This window comes from Poeciliopsis prolifica, unplaced genomic scaffold (genome assembly GCF_027474105.1).
Source record: "Poeciliopsis prolifica strain line A6 unplaced genomic scaffold, Auburn_PproV2 SCAFFOLD070, whole genome shotgun sequence".
NCBI lineage: Eukaryota > Metazoa > Chordata > Actinopteri > Cyprinodontiformes > Poeciliidae > Poeciliopsis > Poeciliopsis prolifica.
Window position 1 is genome coordinate 1,292,501 of NW_026562445.1, and position 22,500 is coordinate 1,315,000.

The 22,500-nt window shown below is 44.6% G+C and overlaps 1 protein-coding gene across 17 annotated transcripts in view; it reads left to right on the forward strand.

The window, feature by feature from the left end:
• The window catches only part of celf2 (cugbp, Elav-like family member 2), a 207,809-nt gene that overhangs the window by 71,433 nt on the left and 113,876 nt on the right, over positions 1-22,500 (forward strand). For 2 of the 17 annotated variants that reach the window (XM_055020773.1, XM_055020776.1), the window contains exon 1: positions 9,161-9,866. The exons of 13 other annotated variants lie outside the window; for them this stretch is intronic. In XM_055020773.1, coding sequence (XP_054876748.1) covers positions 9,790-9,866 — 77 coding nt within the window. In that variant the 5' untranslated portion in view covers positions 9,161-9,789. Of the gene's footprint in view, positions 1-9,160; positions 9,867-22,500 lie in introns of those variants that run through there. 2 more of the 17 variants (XM_055020775.1, XM_055020785.1) reach the window with 2 other exon arrangements.

Here is a 22,500-nt window from a genome sequence, read left to right on the forward strand (position 1 = left end):
CCAGTGTTGCATTTTTTATTTTTAAAGTTCCTATTACGGATAAATTTAACTGGTGGAACTCCAGCGGTCCCACTTTGTGCCGACTCCCCCTCCTGTTGCATAAAAGATTAGAATCGAGCGGCTGCTGCGCACCTGATCATGAAAAACAGTCGTGCTGAGGTTGACTTGTTTTGCAACGAGTCAACATATTTCATTGATGTTTGCAGGTAGTAATTTATTGCACCATAATTTACTGACTGAATCGCTGAATGCTTCATTGGGTGACAAATGAAACTGCTTTTGAGGCATGCCCTTCATTTGCAATTTCCAGATGAAAAATGTGACTTTCTGCATCCAGCGGTTGGTGGAGCGAGAGGCGAGGGGGGAACGTTTCCGCACGTTTAGCCTGTGGGAACAACGTTCCTGCAGGTGAGTGGCAGGCTGAGACGGAGGCGACGTCAGAGCAGGACGAGCGTTGGATTATTTCTGCAGCATCTGGCAGGAAAGTTCAGCTTTTAGGTTTTTCTGTTCCTGAAAACACGCAACAGACACCCGATCGATACAGGTTCACCATTTCAGTTTAGAGTTGGACATTAAATATAAGAAATAATACAAATCAGCACAGGACTAAACTATAAAATACATTAAAATATACAATTCCAGGTTTCTGCACCTCCTCATGAATCTATAAAACACAGAACAGTTTAATACTGAGCAGTTAAATGAGAGGCTTTTATGATTTGTGTAAAAAAACAGATTTTTCCCCTCTATCTAATATTCTTTAAACTCTCATAAAGCAGCAGACACTTTCTCATTCGGGATATAAATTATTCCAAGTTAATTCATTATTATAACGACTAATTGTTTTTGTCTCCATTAAATAATTATGTAGATTTTAATCTACAAAAATGTTAACACAATCAGTAGTTTTTGTTTTTTGCAAAAAAATCAACTGAAAACTGAAAATGGATTTTTTAATCTTTAGTTTCATCTCTGAGTGGAAGCCATCTTGGTTTTGCATTCATGTTCAGCATGTTGGATCACATCTAAATTATAAATATCCTCTCAGTTGTGGAAGAACATATTGATAAAATCATCTGATAAAAGCTGTTTAAATATTATAATTATGATATTTTGCCCAGACATTTGAAATTAAACTTAAACTGAAAACACAAGCAACATATTTTCACATTGGTGTAATTTTGAGACAACAAAAAGTCGCAAAACACTAAAAATCTTTTTAGTGTTTTGAAAGAAAACGGATCAATTTTGATTAAAAATGTAATTTTCATTTTCATTTGTAATTTTATCATTTTTCACATTTCAGTCTTTAAAATACCAGAATTTTCACTTCACTTTCTGCCTGCTTGGCATAATTTATAAATATTAGGTAAAGTGTTATTATTATTAGTACAAAAACATTCACAGTTTATTTTTCTTTTGTAAAAATTTGAGTAAATTCTTGGACAGCTACCTCAAAAATATGAAGTATTTTTACCTGAGACGTACAATTGAGAACAATGTTTGGTGAATTAATATTCTGCACATAAAACAGAGAGTTTAGTTTTAGGGTCGAGACTCGGCCCCTCTATCGCCCCCTTTTAGATCCGCCCCTGCTGGGAAGAAGCTGGATTTTCCGTGATTTGAAGTCAGTGAGTTTTGTGGAGAAACTCCTTCAACGTTGGGAATGTGAAGTGCAGCAGGGAGACGGATGAGCCTCTGGTCTCCGCCCAGTTTTTCCAGTGTGTTTGGGTCGGTGACCCGTCCCTGTGTAACGGTCCCGTTCTTCGTCCTCTTTCGGTTCAGTCTGGTGGGTCAGAGCCGTGAGGCTTCGAAACGCCCGCCGGGCGCACGCCGTCGCCACGGCGATTTAATCTGCCTCGCCCCTTTTCAATCAGGCGAGTGTCAGGCAGGGCCGCTCCGCCGGGGCGTCTAATAAAATGCACGGACACACTCCTGCAGGAAGCCCCCTGCAGACACACGCAACAGATCAATACAGGCAATCATTCAGCTGACAATAGGTGCAGGTTAACCGGCCGCTGATTCACACCCCACTATCATCAGTGTCTCAAAAATCACACAATCAAGTCAGAAGCATGCTGTTGGGCGGGGGCGTCTGGAAGACGAGGAGGAGCGCGGCGCGTCGCGGCGCTTCGCAGGTACATGAAATGTGTGAATATGTGCGTGAAATGAATTGAAATGGGTGTGAAAGTGCATCTACTCACAGGCAGACACGCCTTTGTGTTTGGGACTGTGTGTGTCCCGTCCACACGCACAAGGCATTGCATTACGGCGTGTGTGTGTGTGTGTGTGTGTGTGTGTGTGTGTGTGTGTGTGTGTGTGTGTGTGTGTGTGTGTGTATGTGTGTGTGTGGGTGTGTGTGTGTGTGTGTGTGGGTGTGTGTGTGTTGGCTGTTATCAGAATGACACCATCCTCCTCTCTCCAGCAGCCCCAGAGGATCAGTGGAGCTGCACCAGTTTCAAATGAAAATAAATGAGAGGCAGTGACCGCTACTGCCTGGGTCCCACTTTAATGAGGAAGAGGAGCAGAGGAGGAGGAGGGGGGACTGGTCCAGGTTGGCAGCAGCGGGCCGAGAGAGAGAGAGAGGAGGGAGACGTGATGAATGGATGAGCTTTCTCTGTCATCGATGCGATGGCCAATTACAGCTGCAGCACGCTCGGCTGCGCCGCAGGTGGAGCGGACGGCGCTCTGAGTGGCCGCGCTGCATCCATCCATACTCCATTATTTGCATTGAGAGGACAAATCAGTGCAGAGAGTAAAACCTGGAGCGGCTTGGCGGCGTAATTCAGAACGATGTCGGACGTCACGGAGCGTCTGCAGGTCCAGGTTTACCTGAAGCCACTGATTTCCTTTCACTCATCAAAGCTAAATGCAAACCAGACACCATTTTCTCTAATAAACACATACACACACACCTACACACACACACTGGATTTGACCAGTTCTTCCACCAAACACACATGGACGAGTCAAAGATGGATAAAAATAACGTTCAGAGGATTAGAGTTGTGTTGGTTAGTGAACCAAACAGAAGATATGCTTTCAGAAGAATTATTAAATTATTGTTAAACTGACTGATTGGTGTTTTCTCCCAACTTTTGCTGTCGCCATTTTGCAAGTTTTGTCTACAGCTGATGGAACCTGCTGGTTTGAGAATCAAAAATCAATTTCACATCAGTTGGAAAGGCTAAAAAATACATTCATAACACAAAACCATTCTGGACTTTCTTTATGTTTCAGCTTCATAAACACACAACATAGTTCCAGTTTTAGTTTTTCCCCACTTGTTTTTATTTTAGTTCACAAAAATGTTTTCTCAGTTTCAGTTTTTGTAACTTTGTTAGTCTTGGTAGTTAATCCGGTCCAGCTGCTGTGCAGCCGAGCGTGCTGCAGCTGCAAAGGGCTGTCAAACACGGTGGTGGCAGCGTCATGCTGCATTGGGCAACATCTTTAACTGTGTTTCAAACAGCCTGGTGGTTGAAAGTGGGCAGATAATGCAAACTAACATCCAAACTCTGAACTCAGACCAGTAGAAAATATGAAAACTGGATCCAGACCAGAAACTTTTCACTTTTATTCGTCTCTGCCAGCAACAGAGAGCTGAAGTGAAGCCAGGAGCTCCATGTGAAGCTCCATGTGAATGAAACTCCATGTGAAGCTCCATGTGAAGCTCCATGTGAAGCTCCATGTGAAGCTCCATGTGAAACTCCATGTGAAGCTCCATGTGAAGCTCCATGTGAATGAAACTCCATGTGAAGCTCCATGTGAAGCTCCATGTGAAGCTCCATATGAAGGTGTAAGCCGGTGGCTGCAGGTTAAACCTGCATCGTGTGCAAACTTTCCGTTAGTTTTTTGACTAATGTGCTTGAAAGATTGCAGCCAATGCATTTCAACAAGAGAACATTCTTCAGTTTTATTGCTTTCTAAACCAAACACTGTCATTAGTCATGTGGTTGGACATAAATGGTAAAGCTTTATTATTTCAAACAGTGGAAGAGGAACATTGATCTGTTGGTTGATTTGGACTAAAGGTCCAAGAGAGCAAATCCATCTTCAAGAAACCAGAAAGTGATTTTTTAACTAACTAAGAGATCATCCTGTTCAGTTTCTCCCAGCAGCAGAGTTTTTGTTGAGGCCGTTTCTTCATGAGTGGAGCTGAGTGCTGTCCAGTCCGGTCCGGTACGCTCCGTTAAAACCAGCTGCCAGCGGACCTCTGCATGATGCCGATGCGCGTGCGTGCGTGCGTGCGTGCATGCGTGTGTGAGTGCGTGTGTGTGTGTGTGTGTGTGTGTGTGTTGTGTAAGTTATTAAAAAGCAATAATCTGTTCTTGCTTTGGGATCAAAGGAGACGAAGCGTCAACCCAGCTAGTGGGAAAATGAACTTCTGCTATTTTAACATTTTTATTTAGAAGTTGTTTCTTGGGGGCTTCTGCTGTTTAAGCAGTGAAACAACTTATTTGTAGTTTCTTAATGACTTTACTGCCGTGTAAAATTTTTTATGCTGCGTGAAGCAAACATCAGAAATAGAACCCGAATGCATTAAATAATTAGGTAAAACTTGTTGCAGATGAGGCAGTTCTTCAAAATCTGCATTGACAATGTGATCAATAACTTGGATTAATATTTTACCATGGGGTATGAATGATTTTAGATTAACTCCTACTTTTCTTATGTAAAGTATTTATATTGCAGCGTTTTTGGTTCTTTGTTGAACAATAAAGTGATTGCTAACATGATGAAAATCATCTCTTCTTATGCTGTGGTTCATATTCTGTAGTAAAAGAAGCAATCAGAGGTTGGATGTCTTTCTAATGGTGGTCTGAACGAGCATGCTAACATATTAGCATGTTATTGCTAATGTAAGATGATTTATAATATTAGCGTGCTAATGCTAATATCTACAGATGATTATTGTGAGTTTTGGAGTCCTTAAACGCAGAAGCACCATAAATTTTCAGACATTTGTCCACTGTAACTGCGATCCAGTTATTTACCAAGCTGAATATTTCAATTGTAAGAGAAGTTAAGCTAGTTGCTGTTAGCTTAGTGTGGAGCGTTAGCTTCAACCCTGTAGCTGAGTAGTTAGCATACTACAGGAAGGAGTAACCTGAATTATTTTAACTAATTATTTGACAGTTTTTTCTGCTTCTCTGTGAAACAAAAATCCAATAATGACATAAAGAAGGAATAAATATTAGATGCTAATAATGCTAATGGGTTGGATGGGTCTTGGTTGTATTTCTGTGTGTAAACCAATTAAAATCTTTAAATTGAGTTCAAGTTGGAGTCTTGTTTGCATCAGTTTAGCTCACGCTTTCAGTGAGCACACAATGCAAGTTGCAACACTTGTTTACACTAAAGTTGCAGAAAATCAACTCTTCACATCCAGAAACCCAAACTAGCCAAAGGCAAACCCGACTGAAACCTGAATGTGTGTCAGCTGAAGCTGAATCAGGAAGTCTGTCCTGATTCAGAGACTCCTGGGTTCAGATAAAAGGAAAGCTGCTTCATCAGTGCAGCTGCGATCCGAGTCGATGTGGTGTCAGAATTTGTGCAAAACAGGTCAGCGAGCATTTCTGGAGGAGGCTGCAGCGCCACAGGTGGAGCAGGGATCCGTGTTAACTGGAACGCAATGTCCTGACCGGAGCCGAGCGCGGCCAATAACACATGAGGCACAGACGCGTCCAGCATCCAGGAGAGGATAAAATCTGGGTGAGATGTGAGGTCGGTGTGATGGAGGGAGAGTCAGCTGTCAGTGAGGCTGGGGCCGCCCCGCGCGTCGCGCCGCCCGCCGCCGCCCCCCGCGCGCCGCGCCGCCGCCTGGACGGCCCTCAGTCAGCTGGCCGTCCATTGGATGAGCGGCAGCGGTCGGCTCTGTCTGGATCCGGCTCCTCACATGTCCACTTAGGCTCAAACGCAGCTGCTTGCTGCTCTGAATTATTCATGAGCCGCTCATTAAATATTCACGTGTGAAAAGCTTTGGCACCATCCGCTCCTTCCCTGAGATCCAAGCAGGACTCGGAGATGATGCTTTTCACTTTCTCCCCCTTCATTGTTCTAATTTTCTGTGTCAGAGCGGCTATTTTTGGCCCAGCTTCATTGTTTCCCTCTTATCTCCTCCTACTCCTCTCTAAGTGATCGATTTGTATTGTTCGGGCAGCTGAGCCCCCACCTCGGCCCGAGGTGATGGAGAGACGAAGGGGAGAAAAGATAGAAATAACTAGACGGAGAGAGAGCAGCGATGGCAGAGCAGACCTTGCCATGAGCGGCATGTGGAAACACCAGGCCTCAGGCTGGGAGATGGAGTGATAGGCCAGGAGAAGCAGCAGCGATAAAGAACGGCTCGTTTCAGACGAGTTGACTGGATCTGACCAGTAAAACTCAGACTCAACCTGCCTTTTGTGGCGTCAGCTCGTCCCGTTTCCTTTGATTTCCTCCTTTGTTCTCTGGGTATTTCAGCACCATTAAAGGCTAATTATCTCCAAGGACCAGAAACACGTGGAACAAGCGAACAAACAAGACTCACCTCCAGCTGTGCAGGTTGCATGTTAAAAACAGGCCAGTTTTTCTCTCCAGAAGCAGCTCGCTGTAAAAGCAGCATCATCATGTTTTATTAATGGATGGAAGGTTTTGTTTGGCGAACAGGAGGGAAGGATTTGTTTAGAATGAGAAGCAAATGAGGAGATTTGATTGCTTGATTGTTTACCAGACGGATATGAGCGATTCAGAACCTGGAGCTGGGCGGCGACTGCTCGCAGGTTATGCAGGTTTTCCTGAGTCCAGGGCGCGCGCACACACACACACACACACACACACACACACACACTGCAGAAACACACACACACACACACATGCACACACACACACACACACACACCCACACACACACATGCTGTATGTGTGTGTGTCTCCCGCTGGAGTTTTTGCGTATTTTTCTGTGGAACGTAACACAAAATTATTTGCAGGAAATCTGTCAGCACTTTAAGGTCTGATGGTTCATTAGAACTGGTCCAGATTTAAAAATGGAGTAAATTTCTACCAGAAACTCAGATAATCTCAGAAATTTTATAGAAAGTTTCAAACATTGTCAAAAGTTTTTCCCCTCAGTTTTTCTAATGGTCCTAATTTTGCGTCGTTTTAAGGAAACTGCATCTTGGAAGCTGGACTGTATTGTCGCCATGCTAGTTGATGAGCTAATGGCTAATGTTGGCAATGCAGCCAATCCGGAAGCACCATTCATTTTGAATTGGTTGAAGAGTGGAAAGAAGGAAGACGATGATGTATATTTGGCAGCTTTTCCAGAGCAGGTGTGAAGTGTGTTCAGACTTTGGTCTCCAGCTGGTCGTCTGATGTGTTTGGGTTTCTAGATCTAATGTGAGTTTCGGCTTGTAGAGGAGCAACATTATCTGCGTCTGGCAGATGAGTTCTGTCTTCTTGAGTTACAACTAATGCAAGATGAAGTGAATCTGTGGGAGGAGATAAATAATTCTTCCTATCTGACAGCGGCGCAGCGATAACAGCGATGACACGGCTGAATTAGTTTAACCTACTGCTTTATCCGCTTCCTGTCATGCTTATTGTTGTTTCTGTGGATTTCAGGTTATTTTCAGCAGGAACACGCTGTCATCACTTCTCAAAAGAGGCCTGCTCCTTTGCTGCAGAGTAATTTCAGTGCGATGTGTTGACAGAAAGATTTGTGGAGTATCCAGCGTTTCTTGGCAGGTAAATGACTGTTTTAAATGTAATTTGCTCTGGGCACTACAGAAGCCCTGAAGGGCAGAAACTGGAGGCGTGAGCGGCGCCTCTCCGTTGCCGTTACCTCCGGCGATGCCTGCGTTCGATTGGCGTGTGAAGCATGTGATCGGGTTATGTAACGTCCGGTGGTCTCCGCCGCGGGACGGCGTCAGGTGGACTCTCCAAGCCCCGCCCACTCCACACAGAGAAGCTGCTCTGCGTGTGCAGACTGAGCACATTTTCCCCACATTGACCCAGATACTCGTCCTCTTCCCCAGAGAGCCGCCTTCCTTCGTATGAGAGGCTCATTATTTCACTGGAGGGCCTCCCATTCTTCTGCTTCTTGCAGGCAGCGAGGGAAGAGGGGCGACCAGGAGTTGCTGCGGCGCCGCGGTGCGTTCAGGGCCCATCCGCTTCCACAGGGAGCCGTTCTGGGCCCACACAATTAACACAGCACCAAATACTGTCAGCAAATTATGGGCAGGATGATTATTACAAAGCTATCCCCATGTGTAATTGCACCTCTCCAAATTTGGTCAACTCATCTGAGTGTGAATCACCTAACTGGCTGTGCTTTTACTGCGGCGATATTCTGCTCCAACTGTTTGCTCGCTCTGAATGGTGATTGTGCAGCGCGGCGTGAGGCTCAGAGCGGCTCATGTAATTGGCTGTTATTTGGAGCAAGAATCTATTAAACTAACAATTGATTTGTTGACAGATTATTGACTGGACATGGAGATCAAGTAGCTGCAGACCAAGTCTCACATTTAAATGAAGCCGTGAGCAGCAGGCAAAAATATGGAGCAACATATCAGAAAACTTTATGTTTTAGTGTTGAACGCCTGTAACCCTGCAAAAGCAACACTCAGTGATCCTACCATGTATGGATGTCATGTTGATCAATTCAGACGTTGTTTCTGAAGGAATTTCTGCTAATATTTGTAAATTATGTGTTTGGTATAATTTACAACAGTCTTTACATTTTTATACAGGTTTTTATTTTATAAATAATCATAATGAAACTGGATCTCTAAAGGGTTGGAGCTCAGTCAGATGGGATAAAGAGCCTGCCCACAGCATGATGCTGCCTCTACCATGCTTCAGTGAAGCGGTTTCATGTTCAGGTGGTTTTCGTTCTGTTATTTGGAGATAACTGGTTTATATGATGCTGGTTGTTCTCCATGGAACCAATCAATAAATGATACATCAATAATTTCACTGAACTGTGATCCAAAACCGCACAGCATTCTGGGAGATGTAGGCGGAGGAAAGGTGTTAGCTAGTTAGCTAGTTAGCTAGTTAGTTAGTTAGCTGGTTAGCTAAATTGGAATCGACTAGCGACTCATCAGTTACCTAGCAACCGCCTGTTGTGCAGCAGCAGTTCCTGGTTTCCACAACCTGAGAATAAAACCTGAAGGTTCTGCCACCAGTTCGTTTGTTTGGGTTTTTTTCAGATATTTAGAACAAATAACCGATCAATAGTTGTTAAAATCCACTGATATGAAATGCTGATGTGTTTTTCCGGCCCTGCCTGGACTCACTGCTGCACTACAGGAAGTGATGCAATCATCCGGAAAGGAAATACGTCTCCAGAGAAAGGACACGCCACACTTTTCAGTTTCTCCCTGGGCAGCCAGTGCGGTAGTGACTGTGAAAGTTGAGGGGTGTGAATACTTTCCGCGCAGCGCCGAGTCTATTTAAGGAGCTGCGGCGCCACGCCTCCCAGCCGGATCCGTTCCTCCAGCTCCGCTCGCTGCGCTGCTGCAGAGCGGCTTCACCATCCAGGACGGGCGGATCGGAACCAGCAGCAGCGACCGGACCCGAACCGGGACCCAAAGAGGCAGAGGCAGAGGGAGGGGGGAGAATGTGACAACTGCTGGAGGCTGCACCGCCTTTAGGGAGGCCTCGGCTCTTGCACCTGTCCCTCTCCGTCTCCGCGCCCAGGCGCAGTTCGGGCAGAGCGACGCTCCTTTCTTCCCGGGGAGGCGCTCTCACACACACGGACAGCCGGAGGGAGGCGCGCACACCGCGGCAGACACCGGCCAGGCAGGCAGCATGACTTCAGCCTACAACCTGGATTTTCTGCCCGATATGATGGTGGAGAGCCGCCTGCTCGTCCCTGGAGACAGAATGTAAGTTATTCTCGGCTCTTTCTGCCGCCCTTCTGATTTTTATTTGTATTTTTGCGGCTGTCCGGTGTGGAGATGTTGAATCGGGTCAGAATGAACGGCCGGTCCGGATCAGTGGTCGGTGTGGATGTGCGGAGCGACAGCGGCTCGCGGTCCGCGGCAGCCCGGATGCTGATGACTGAACGCCATAATGAAGAATTAACGCCGCCGCCTTTATGAGCCTCCGATCCGATCCGCTGCGCCGACATGCACAACATCCGCCATCACCGTCATCACCGCCTCCTCCTCCGGTTTGGAGCGGCGCGTTCGGGACGCTGCAGCCGGCGGAGGGGCGCAGGAAGCCCGCGGTCTGCGCGCTGCCGCCCCGCTGCTGCTGGAGGAAATCAAATCAGAAAAAGCGCAGAAGTGGAGATGTGTCACATGCGCGCGTTGACGCCCTGGCTGCGTGTTTCTGTCCTCACTTTGGACACTTGGTGTGTGTGTGTGTGTGTGTGTGTGTGTGTGTGTGTGTGTGTGTGTGTGTGTGTGTGTGTGTGTGTGTGTGTGTGTGTGTGTGTGTGTGTGTGTGTGTGTGTGTGGACGCAGGAATGCGCCCTATCCCGTGTCCGCTAATTGCATTTTGCTGTAATTGGTTAAACTGGTTCGTTTGCAGCTCAGGGACAAAGGCGGCTTTTCTTCCCGACATGTCGGTCATGTGTCCCGCGTGTCCCGCATGTCCCGCGTGTCCCGCTCATGCTTTCTGTTTGCTGACGGATCATCCTCCTTTATTTCCCAGCAGAGAGGAACCCTCACCGGGTTCCAGTTATTCTTTTTAATTTCATTCGTTCTTCCAATAAGTTGGGGCGGGAGGAATAAAAACTCATTAAAAGTCACTGATGATAGATAAGATATGGAATACATCAGGATTAATGCAGCTGTGATGGCTCTATTTGCCTCCAAATGGACATAAATGGGAGCAATTAGGAGAATATTGTTGAGTCATGGTGCGCAAAGTAATGATGCTATTTCATTTTATGGAGGCATGCATGCTGATATTTGAACATTTGTTGCATTATGTAATAATTACATCCATCTGTAATGTGTTGGATTGGTTCATTTGCAGGGATTGGATCTGATTGGTGATCGGACTGTTAATGTTTGAGATATAAATCTGTATTGGCAGGTCAGAGGTCGGTGATGGTGTCTGTTTTATCTAGAAGTTTATTTAATGTTGGATTGATTCATTGGATTCATTGGACTGGTTGCAATATTATTACTTGTTCAATACCAGAGATAAACCAGTTGATCCAATCAATTTTTCTCGATTGGTTCTGATCGGTGATTTTATTTATCTCTTATTTCAACAACAGTTTCCTTTTTCTGTTGGATTTCAAACTAAGAGCTCGATTAAAAACCTGCAGAATAAATGTCAAGAGTTAAAAATGGGCAGTCAGGTCATTGATCAGTATTGGCCAGTGATCGGTTCATCTGGCTTTTAGATTTCGGATCATTATCTGATGTTAAATATGAGAGATAAAGCATCTGATTTGACTTGTTCTTGGCTCTGATCGGCGATCGATCGGACTGATCTGTTGGTGAAAGCCATCAGTATCTGCATGCAGCAGCCGGCTCCGGGTCCGCTGGTTCTGTCTGGGTCCAGTAAGGATCAGATGAAGGTTGGCGACATGCGCTTTGAAGCAGAAATGGGAATAATCTTGTAATCCCTTCATTTTCTGTCAGACTCAAAGCAGCGATCAAAGAAGCTGCAGGAAAACCTTTTTCTTTCTGGGAAAGCTGATCAGAGCCAGTTTAATATTTAAATCAGAAGAGCGCAGACTATTGGCTGATGAACCTCTTTATTCCCCAGCCTGTGTCTTGATGTTTGGGTCGAGTGACTTCCTGTTTGTGGCGAGTCGTGCTGCCTGCTGTGGATCAGTGAGCTGCTGTAATTAGAGGATGGGAGATAAAATTTCCAGCTGTGTTTTCCGTTTGTTTCCTGAAACAAAACTGCATCCCTTGCCGTATTATTCCGGGATGAAAGGCCCGGTCCACTCTGCTCCTCCGAGTCGCCTCCATTGACTCGCCGTGTAGTCTATTACCCAGAAGCTCTTGTGACGAGACGCTTTCTCATTAATCAGTGTCACCGTCTCTCACGCCGCGGGCCCGGCGGGGGCCGCCTTCCTCTTCCTCCTCCTCTTCGTCTCGTTGATGTGTTTTGCATCAGCGGCTGCTGGCCGCGTCTGAGGGAAAGTGAAGGATTTCTAAATAATGCGTGTCGCTGGAATTAGACAGGCCTATCTGTGCCCTCTTACCCAGCCGGCGAGGAGGCGGACAGGTTTAACCAGATAGCGCTTATGGAAATGACACTTTGTATTTATGTGAACACGCCACTCCACCGAGGCTTTTCACTGCTGAGAGGTGCTCCTGGTAATCTTCTGACATACTTCTTTGCATTATTGTGTTTAACCTCTCTGTTTTAGAGCTGCTTTTCATGCCAGATGCTTTCCTTTCTCCTGCGTGGAGCCGCTCTCCTCCCAGGCTTCCACTTCCTGTTGCAGCATGACAGCAGAACGCGTTGCTCTGCGTTCGGCTGCATGTTTTCTAAAGTCGGCCTCGAAATGAAGAACCTAAAATCCAGATTGGTTCTGTGTTCTGTCCTTCAGTTAGTGAGGGACATTCATCGCATCGTTACTGAAAAAGATTTAGATCACAGAACAAAAACAAATTCTGGCATTTCACATTGTTTTTCAGTGGCAATAATCTTTCGATTAATAATAATCAAGAATCTTTCATCGATCGTCATCCAAGCTGAAAAAGATCTTCATCATCATCGTCTCTATTAATTTTCAGTTTACCTGAATGCCTGGGTTAAAGCCAAGCAGACTGGACTCCTCTCCAAAAGCAGGAAGTGAACCACCGTGCAGGGCATTCTGGGTAAATACGACCAAAACAAACCTGCTAGCTTAGCGCTAGCAGGAGAAATGGCTTCTGGTTGTTTTGAAATGCTCCAACTGCTAAACTCTGCCTCCATCTTGTTTCCATCTGGTGAAGAAGGAAGTTGGTCTCAGCGTCTTCAGAGGTTTTTGTGTCGTTTCCTTCAGTGGTTCCTGGTGCAGCGCCCCCACAGGCCTGGAGGGGAACAGGCTGCTCAAAGCAGATGAAAATGTATCAAATTTTGCAGTTTTGGTTCCTAATCAAACCGAGTCTACCAGAGTGTCGGGTGGGAAGACATCCGAAAGGGACTGTTAGGTTTTTTGTAGGAAGATGTGAAGAATCAGGGCTGACTGAAGACTTTTGCACGTTTTTTCCCAGTTTTTTTGGAAGCAGAGAAACAGAGTTTGGCGGAAACTGTAGCAGGACCTCTGGCCTGGACTTTCCACTCCTACTGCAAGTGCAAAACTGAGGCTGGGGTCCGTCTGGGAAACATGCGACCCTTCACCTCCCTGTGTTACTGAGCTGCGAGGTTCCTCAGGGTCCCGTCGCAGGAGCTGCAACCTTCAGAGGAAACAAAATGTCCGTCTGGCCAGGAGAAACCAGAGAACCACTGTAAACGTTCCCCCAGAGTGAAAACAAGCTGGGATTTCCACAGGCGAGCCAAATGTAACGCTCACCCCGGATTGTCTTTATGACCCTCACACACACACACACACACACACACACACACACACACACACACACACACACACACACACACACACACTGCGCCTCCCTGACCCACGGCCAAGGATGAGAGGACACAAATCACGAAGCCAACAGCTGAAAGGCTCCTGTGGCGGACAACACGAGGTTCTCATGAGAAATATCTGCTGGGCTTTAAACACCTCTGAAGCTTAATACAGCTGATAATTCATTCATTTTAAATTTCACATTGTTATGCAGACCTTGGCCTGAATGTCACTGTGGAGGAAAGTTCATGAGGAAGATCACAGGAAGTCCAAAATTAGCCGTTTGCTGCAGCGTTTCAGGAGACTGAGGCTGGGATCCGAATCAAACCAAATCCAGATGAAATGACCAAACATGATTCTCTAAACCAGGAGAATCCAGGCTGGAAAGATCAACATTGAATTCTTCATATTCCAGTAACAGAGTTATCTAGTAAAAATGTGCAGTAAAATATCAATTAGGCCATTTACACAACTATAAATCAATAGAAATGATCATTTCTCGCTGTAACAGTCAGATCTGTAAGGTCTGTGACAGTTTATAGTTTATCAAACCCAGGATTGGTTAATCAGCAATTAAAACACAAAAATGAAATTGAAGTGTTTGATAGACGTTAGCCAGAGGATGAAGGCGACACGGCGGAGGGAAAACAGAGAGCAGAGTGAAAATGAGGAAGAGGAGCGGTGAAGGTCCAACATGGACAGGTTGGATCTGGACTTCTGGTGTGAAGCTCAAAGGAAAAAGAATCACGAAAAAAAACTTAATTTCTCTGATGTTTTTGTTCATAATGTTGTTATTTAGCTGGGAAACGTGAAGAGTGTGTGATATATGGAGCAATGGAGTCGTCTTCACGCATCGCCAGCTGCCACATTGTTTTATCCCGCTCAGTGTGTGTGTGTGTGTGTGTGTGTGTGTGTGTGTGTGTGTGTGTGTGTGTGTGTGTGTGTGTGCGCTGTCATGATGATGAATGTCTCCTCGGCGCTGGGGCTCAGGAGCGCTTGTCTAAGGCTGACACGGCGGTGGAGGCGGTGATGTATCACGACCGTGCGGCGCAGCTTCATCAGGCCAGCCATACCTGTGGCAGGACGCGGCTGCAGCAAGACGCGGCTGCAGCAAGACGCGGCTGCAGCAGGGCGTGGCTGCAGCAAGACACGGCTGCAGCAAGACGTGGCTGCAGCAGGCCAGGCGTACCTGTGGCAGGTTGCAGCTGCTGCAGCAGCGGGGCGCGGCCAGACGGAGACAGAAAGAGGACACACCATCCAGCAGGTCTCACCTGCAGCAGTTTTACCATTTTCTGTCAAAATTATTCATATTTTGATTGCAGTTTCCTCAGTGAAGAAAAAATTGATCGTTTAGACAGTTTAAAAATCATTTTTGGATCTTTATTCATCTGGGAAACCCAGTTAGGCAGAGATTTTCCTTTAAAATGTTTTGCTTTCCATAAAGTGTTTATGATGCTGTGCAGCATCATAGAACCTCCACCGTGCTCAACACTGAGCATGAAGAGTGTGTGTGAATCAGTGAACATCACTCGCCTTAAACTTTTTTCTGTCGCTCTGATTTGGTGCAACATTAAGTCAAGATTACGACTCCTTGTCTTAATCTTTGGAATCTGACCGACCACCATGCCTTGCTCTCTGACACGTTATTGGCTGCTGTTTGCAAAGAAAAGCCTTTATTTTCCTTTCTTCTGATTGGCTGAACCCCAAATATTGAAAATTGTTGCTGTTAGCTTCTGTGGTAGACCCCAATATTACTTTATTGTGTTAGCATTAGCGAGGCTAATACCTAGCATGTCTACACAGCCACAGGTATTCTGTGAGATTACATATTTTTTTAATCAAGTACATTTTGTTCTAGAGTACATTCTAGCTTAACAACTAGCATGCTGGTATGCTAGTCGTTAGCCTCTCCAGTGCTAATGCTAGGGAATTTTCTTGGGAGTTTAAGGTAGATATGCCTCTATATATTACCACTTCTAGTACTATCTATCTACTATCCATAGTTCACAGAATGGTTGGTTACTGGGGAACGAATCGGTTTAGAAACTGCTTCAAAACAGATTTAGCATCTTGCAACCAAACCGCCCAAAGAAAGAACTTTCCTCTTCCTCTGAATATTGTGACACATTTGTTGTTTTTTATTTTAATACTTTCTCTAAAACATCCTCCTCTGTTGGCTCAAATTTAAACTCAAGAAGTTATTGATGACTGTTTCAATCAATCAATGATCCTTAGAGAGCCAAGTTGGTGAGTAGGTTTAAAGTGGAAGCAGAGACATTTTACTGCATCTTCATGTCTGTTGTGTTTATTTTGCACAGTAGATATTATGTTAAAGAAGTAAAAGATTTCAGTGAAGATTTTAGCCGTTGGTAATCAGGATCAGAGTGAATTTTCTCTGCAGCTCCTTTAGCTGCAGCTCAGATATAAACCTGCCAGAGTGACACCGGCTCAAATCGAAGGTATCCAGGAGACGGAGCTCGCTCGCGGCTCTGCACAAAGGAATTCTGATCTCCCACTTCCTGTTGTGACCTTTCTGCGCGGCGCGGCAGGCGCATCGTTTGACACATCTGAACCGACGCTGGCTGTGAATGTGAAACATTCAGGAGGAATGGCGGCGCTGCTGCTGGAGTTATTGTTCCGGACGTTCATCCTGTTGATCGGTTTGTAGCGACGATGATCGTCTCCGTTAGTGGAGAGAAATCTCCTCCATCAACGTTTAGTCAATTTTATTTCATCACTTCTTAATGCACTGCATCAAACTGGAGGCCCCGGGGCCAAATCTGTCCCGCCATTGTTTTTTTGTGGCCCTCCAACTCTAGAAAGACATAAATAAAACCTGAAGACAACAGTTTGTGAGCTTCACAATCAAAACTACAAAATAAATAAATATTTTGGATGGTTCTGTCACAAATAATGTCAGTACATTTGAAATAAAACAAAATTAACTTAAAATTAACTTAAGCAACATATAAGGGGTTGTTATACGTCAATAGTAAAAGTTCAACTGACAGAAATGAAATTTTCCTCAATATCAATTTTATTTATTAATAAGAAGCTCCTATATTTGCATCTTGTAAAGGTCTCCAAGCTATTTGCGTTAAAGTTGGAACAAAAAATACTTGGTAAGATTTTGTTGTGCATCCATCAGGCCCTCCAGTTTTTTGCATTTTCACAAATTGAAGCAAAATCAGCAGATCTCTGCACTTTTTCATGCTAACTTATAATTAAATTTACCACAAATATTTCACACAAATGTTCAAAACATTGGGTTTAATTACTAGCTTCCCACCTGCAGGGGGCAGTATTACTCATTCAGTAGTAACATTGTGGTAAAGTTGCAGGTAAGCTCATACATAAGCGCAAATTTTGCTAAATTTCTTTCATATTTTTCCAAATTAGCACTAAAAACTAAAGATTTTGATTTCAGAACATCCTGGATGGACGTACCAACATCAAAAGATGTTAAATATGATTTGATTTTCAGAATGTAGACATTTTATCATCCGTCCCTTTAACAACTTTCATAATTCTGAATGACAGGACTGACTTTGACATGATGATGGAGCACAATGGCTGCAGCTGCTTCAGATGCTGCAGATGCTGCTGCAGATGCTGCTGCAAACGGCGCGGCTGCTGCAGACGCTGCAGCAGCATCCGTCTCTATTGTGGGAGCGGCGCTCATCACAGGGTCTTGGAATGAATCAGCCATGATTTATTTTTCTTTTTGTTATTATTTCAGTGCAGCATGCACACACTGCTGCCCACGCAAACACACACAACACACACACACACAACACACACACACACACAACACACACACACACCATGTAACGACGGTGCACACGTTGGGTTGTTTGTGACAGGCAGAGAAAACGCATCTCGCTTTATGGGAAGTTTATTCTTCTTCTCTGCGTCTCTTTGTCAACAGTGAGCCGCCGCGTTTGGACGCCGCAGCGCCGCGTTTGGACGCCGCAGCGCCGCGTTGCCGCGCCAAAGGCAGAGCTTACCTCATGCACGTCTCTCTGGATTTCTCTCTTTTGGCCTGCATCTCCCCGTCTCTCTCTCCTCTTCATTCAAGCGTGCTAAATGCTTTACCTCTGTCAACTCTTGAGTCGAAGAGGAGCTCATTACTGTGGAGAAGGAGAGGAATTTGGGATTAGGAGCAGCGTTTGTGGTCTGAGGCTCTTGTTGAGCTAAAAGAGCCATCAGAATACAGAGGCTGAGGCTTTACCTGCAATATTCCTCACTAATCAGCTGCACTGGGGCTTCGCTCTGCGTCGCTCTTATTGCTCATCTTCCAGCTGCTAGAAAAAGGCTTTTATTTTGAAAGGAATACTGTTTCTCTTCATCGTTTCTCGAGCTGAAGCTGCGTTCGCTTCTCTGGATTCACCAAACATGAGAAATGTTTTCCTCAAACCAAAACTGCAGCTTCTTCATTGGATGTCGGGAAATTTTAACATTTTTTCGTGAGAAAAGAAGATAATTCCTTACTGTAGTTTGTTGAAGTTTGCCGTAGTTTGCTGTAGTTTGTTGTAGTTTGTTGTAGTTGTCTGTAGTTTGTTGTAGTTTGCGTCTCCCCTGCTGCAGCTCGGACTCGGGCTCCTGACGGTCGGCTGCTGAAGCGCCGCTGCCTGTGGGGTCATGTGATCGCTGCGCCGCGCCGCTGACTTGGTCTGATCACATGACCTTTCAGCCCAGGAAAAGGTCAGCGCCACCTGCCAGCAGCACAAAGCTATTCCAGACATTCAAACATTCAGCCAGACGGGATTCAAACCCGTCTGGCTGTTTGGTGTCTTCAGCTGCTCAAACTCCAGAACCTCCACGGTTTTATTTCTGCCTCTTTCTGACTGAAAAGGTTGAGATTTTTTTTCTTTCTTTACTTTCTGGCTTCTGAAAACAGATTTGTGTTTCTTTTGTTTTGCCGGTGAGGAGAACAAGTTGTGGGACGAGTGTGAGGACAGTCCATTAACCCTCTGCGGACCTCTGGCTCGGCCTTATAATTGAATCTAACAAACACGCAGTCATGCATGAGGAATTAATCCCAGTTTTCCGGCCCAGACTTTCGGGCCGCCCCGCCTCAACGGCGCTGCGTGAATCAATCCTGTCATCCTGACTCTTCATTTGGTCTGAGCTCCGTCTGCTGATGATGCAGCAAGCTGCAGGATGCTGCAGGATGCTGCAGCACTGTCGGGTCTCACCTTTGGTCAGTTCTAATGCTGAAACAGAACATCAGCTCGGCTCGGTTCAGCCCAGCCTGACTGGTTCTGAACAGAATCTGGCCCAGATGGTTAACACTGCAAAATGAAATTAACCAAAATCATATAACAATAATTGTTTGTCAAGAAAATGATCTTATGTCAGAAATGAATTAATATTGATCAAAAAGGCAAAGAGTTTTTACATGTTGTAGGTATTTTTCATAACTAGTTCAGCTCCAGTATCTTGATGAAAAGTTACTAGTAAATTAGTTTTCTTTTATTTTAGAGAAACTAAAAAATATATGATTAATTTCTACATTTTTAAAGGAATATTTGAATATCTGACCAAACAACTCGAGAGTGAAACTACCTGAACATATTTTTACTCAAGTAAAAAAAAAATAAAAATGAGCAGAAATTACTTGAGAGTAAAAATTTATTTGGTAAAAAAAGTTTTCTCAAGTACAGAGTAACTGATGAAATTATCCATCATTTGATATTTAAACATTACATCATTATATGACGTTAAGTGGAAATGTTGGTATTTTAAGCGTGAAAATAACAATGATTTACATAATTAACAAAAATAAAATCAGTCAAGAAGATGTCTACAAATCATTTTCTTCAAATAAAAAACTGATGAAACTTTAATAAAAACTGCAAGCCAGTCTGGGGAGTTTTTGGTTAAACATTTTTACTCAAATAGAAATGAAAAGAACATTTTTCCTGAAACATAATTAGTAATTGTTAGTGTTTCCTCCTGACTCTGTTCAGTCTTCTTGTTCTGGCGCCGATCGGCTACCTGAGGTCCGTTGGGCCCGATTCGGCCCAGTTTGGAGCCGATTAGCGTTAGCTTCCCCACGGCCTGCGTGCTGCCAGTTCCATCCCAGACATCTGATCCGATCCGCCTCAACCAGGCCTGCTGGCGCCGATCGCCTGACTGGCAGCTGCTGAGACCACAGCGAGAAAATCACAGAAAAGATTCGGAGAATGAGAAGAACATTATAGAAGCAGTCACACAAAAAAGCGTTTTTTATCTTTACATCGTAAAAAAACAAACATGTAGTGTTGCTTTGATTCTTTCATACACATGTGAGAAATCCTTTCATCTCCATGGACCAAGCCCCGCCTTCGAGGCGCAGCTCCTTCAGACTAGACAGCAGCAATTAGCAAACATCTGGTGGAACTGCTGATCTCATTATAGGAGCTGCTGCTCATGTTGGGATGACTTCCTGGAGGCGGAGCTTCAGAAAGAGCAGGTGCTTCTTAAAGAGACAGAGGCCCAATTTCATGGCATTAAATCAGGAAGTCATATTTTATATATAAACATTTTTATTGCGAGTTGATTGTGAGTGGTGATCTCATGTACCGACCCGGATTTGATGGGATATGTTGGAACTTGGTGGGACCCAGTTGGACTTGATGGAGGAAGTGGAGACAGAGACAGGAACTGGAGACAGAGACAGGAAGTGGAGACAGAGACAGGAAGTGATGTGAAGAAACGCTATGATTACCTGCGTTGTCCTGAACGTTCCTGCTGCTACCACTGTGATCTAATGTGCAGCCTTCCCCTCCCCCACCTGCTGCTGCTGCCACCAATCATCATCAAAACCCGGATCCACCTGCCCTGCATCTCAGCAGTTTTCATTTAAAACAGTCGTATCCAGTCTGACGCTGCTGACGGCTGCTACTTTCTGCTGATATCCAGAATCTTTCAAATCGGCCATTTTCATGGTAAAATGTTTGTGATGTGTGAGCGATAGTGGAGGCCGCGAGGCTCAGGCGGGATGTTTGGGGTCAGAAGGTCTGGATCTGTAAATGTGACAGAAACGGGTCTAAGCCTCCTGGCCTGGGCTGGTCACATGATGCAGAATCTCTTCAGGTTTTTATCAGCTGATCTTTGGGTTCTTGCCTCCATGTTGAGGTAAAAACTCGCGGCCCGTTCTTTGATCCAGTTGGATCAGGCCGCAGAACTTCCTGCTGAACATCCAGGCTGCAGCTGTCAGCTGCAGCTGTTAGCTTCAGCTATTAGCTGCAGCTGTTAGCTTCTGAAGGTTAGCCACTTTAAGAGAAACAGATTCATTTTGATGTTTCTTTACGGGAGTCGATTGATTTTTATTTTCTGTTCTCAGCAACAAAAACACATTCAGTTTTTCATCCTTTTAAAATGTTTTTGTATTTAATTTAAATTCTTTGTTCTGTTTTCTACATTTTTCTTTAAAGAATACAAAAGGCATAAATATTAAAATATGAATACATTTTGTTGTTGCTGTTGGACCGCACAAAATCCATATAGCGGCCACAAATGGTGCTTGGGCCACATATTGGACACCTGTGTCATGTGAAAGTATTTTATTGATCTATTGATTGATCTGTTGATCAGTAGATCAATAGATAACCCTAACCTTATTGTTCATATTGCAATAAGGTGACCAAATCACAGAAGAGTCATAAATATTCAACTTTGACACTTAATTGGTTTCTAAAAACTTTTTCACCTTCAGTTTCCTTTTATTTTGGTTTTAAACTTTTGACTCGATTCTTGATCTGAAATAATGATTCCTGATGAAAACCAAAATGACCCAAACATTTTGTAGAAAGTGATGAATATGCAGAGTAAAGAAAAGAAGATCATTTCAAGCTCTGACTTTAATCCTCAGCAGTCAGAGTTTTTCTTCCAGGAAGTGATGCTGGTTTGATTCCTGAGTGCAGCCGCCGGTTCTGGCCTCTCTGTGCGTTTCTGAGCCGACAGGCTGCAGTTTGTTCCTGCTGCTGCTGACGGCGGCGGCGGCGGCGGAGAGGTGGAGTGTTTTGGGAGATTGTGAGCTGGATGTAATGAGAGCATCTCTGCTGCCTGGGGAGATGGTGTGGGTGTTCAGGGGCAGGAAGATCAGCCAGGAACGCTGTTTGTTTTCCACATTACTTGCTCACCTTCTTTGCATTCACCTCAGGCAGAATGTAGCACATTTCCCATGTTTAGATGAAGGTTTGGAGTAAACAGGCGGCCATAATGGCGCAGTGGAGCATGCAGGAACCAATGCGATGTGCTGTGTTTACCTTTTCCTGTCCTCCTCTGTATTCTGAACAAGCGTGGCGGATCCGAGCTGGAGGATTGGGATTTCTGTTTCAGGGCGAAGTTTTTTGACGTTTGGCTCAACGCGGCGTCGATCCGAGGTCAGGCTGGCGCTGACGGATGTTCAAACACATCAAAACACGGTTTCTCCCTTCAGGTGGAAAAATTAAGACATTTCTGCAGATGCCAACCAAATGTTGGCTTCACCCCAGGGGCGGATCTACGGGGGGGCAAAAGGGACTAACTGCCCTAAATATTTAATCCAACTGCCTTTGATTGAAATATTAATTCACCAAAACTTGTTCTCAGGTAAAAGTAGCTCTACTTAAAGTAAATGTGAGAAATAGGCTTCTCAAGTAATAACTGCTCGATCATAACCAATTTAATATGTAGAAATTATGTCATCAGGCTCACAAAATAGAAAATTAGATGCAAATTCTGGCATCAAAATGTGACAAAGTATTATTGACCAATTTTCTGGTGCAAGTACCTCTTTTAATATGAAAAAAAAGGTTTTATTTTAAATGAAACAGTGGAACTAATTACAAATTAACTAAATAATGTTTCTTTGTTTACTTCCAAGAAGGTGATATTTAAAATATTGTTTAAAATTTACTTGTAAAAGTTTGTAGCTTCTCCACTGCTGCAGCCTGAGCTGCAGCAAACACATTCTGCAGCAGCGCTGGCCTGACGGGAGGAGTGGATTCATTCCTGCAAACTGC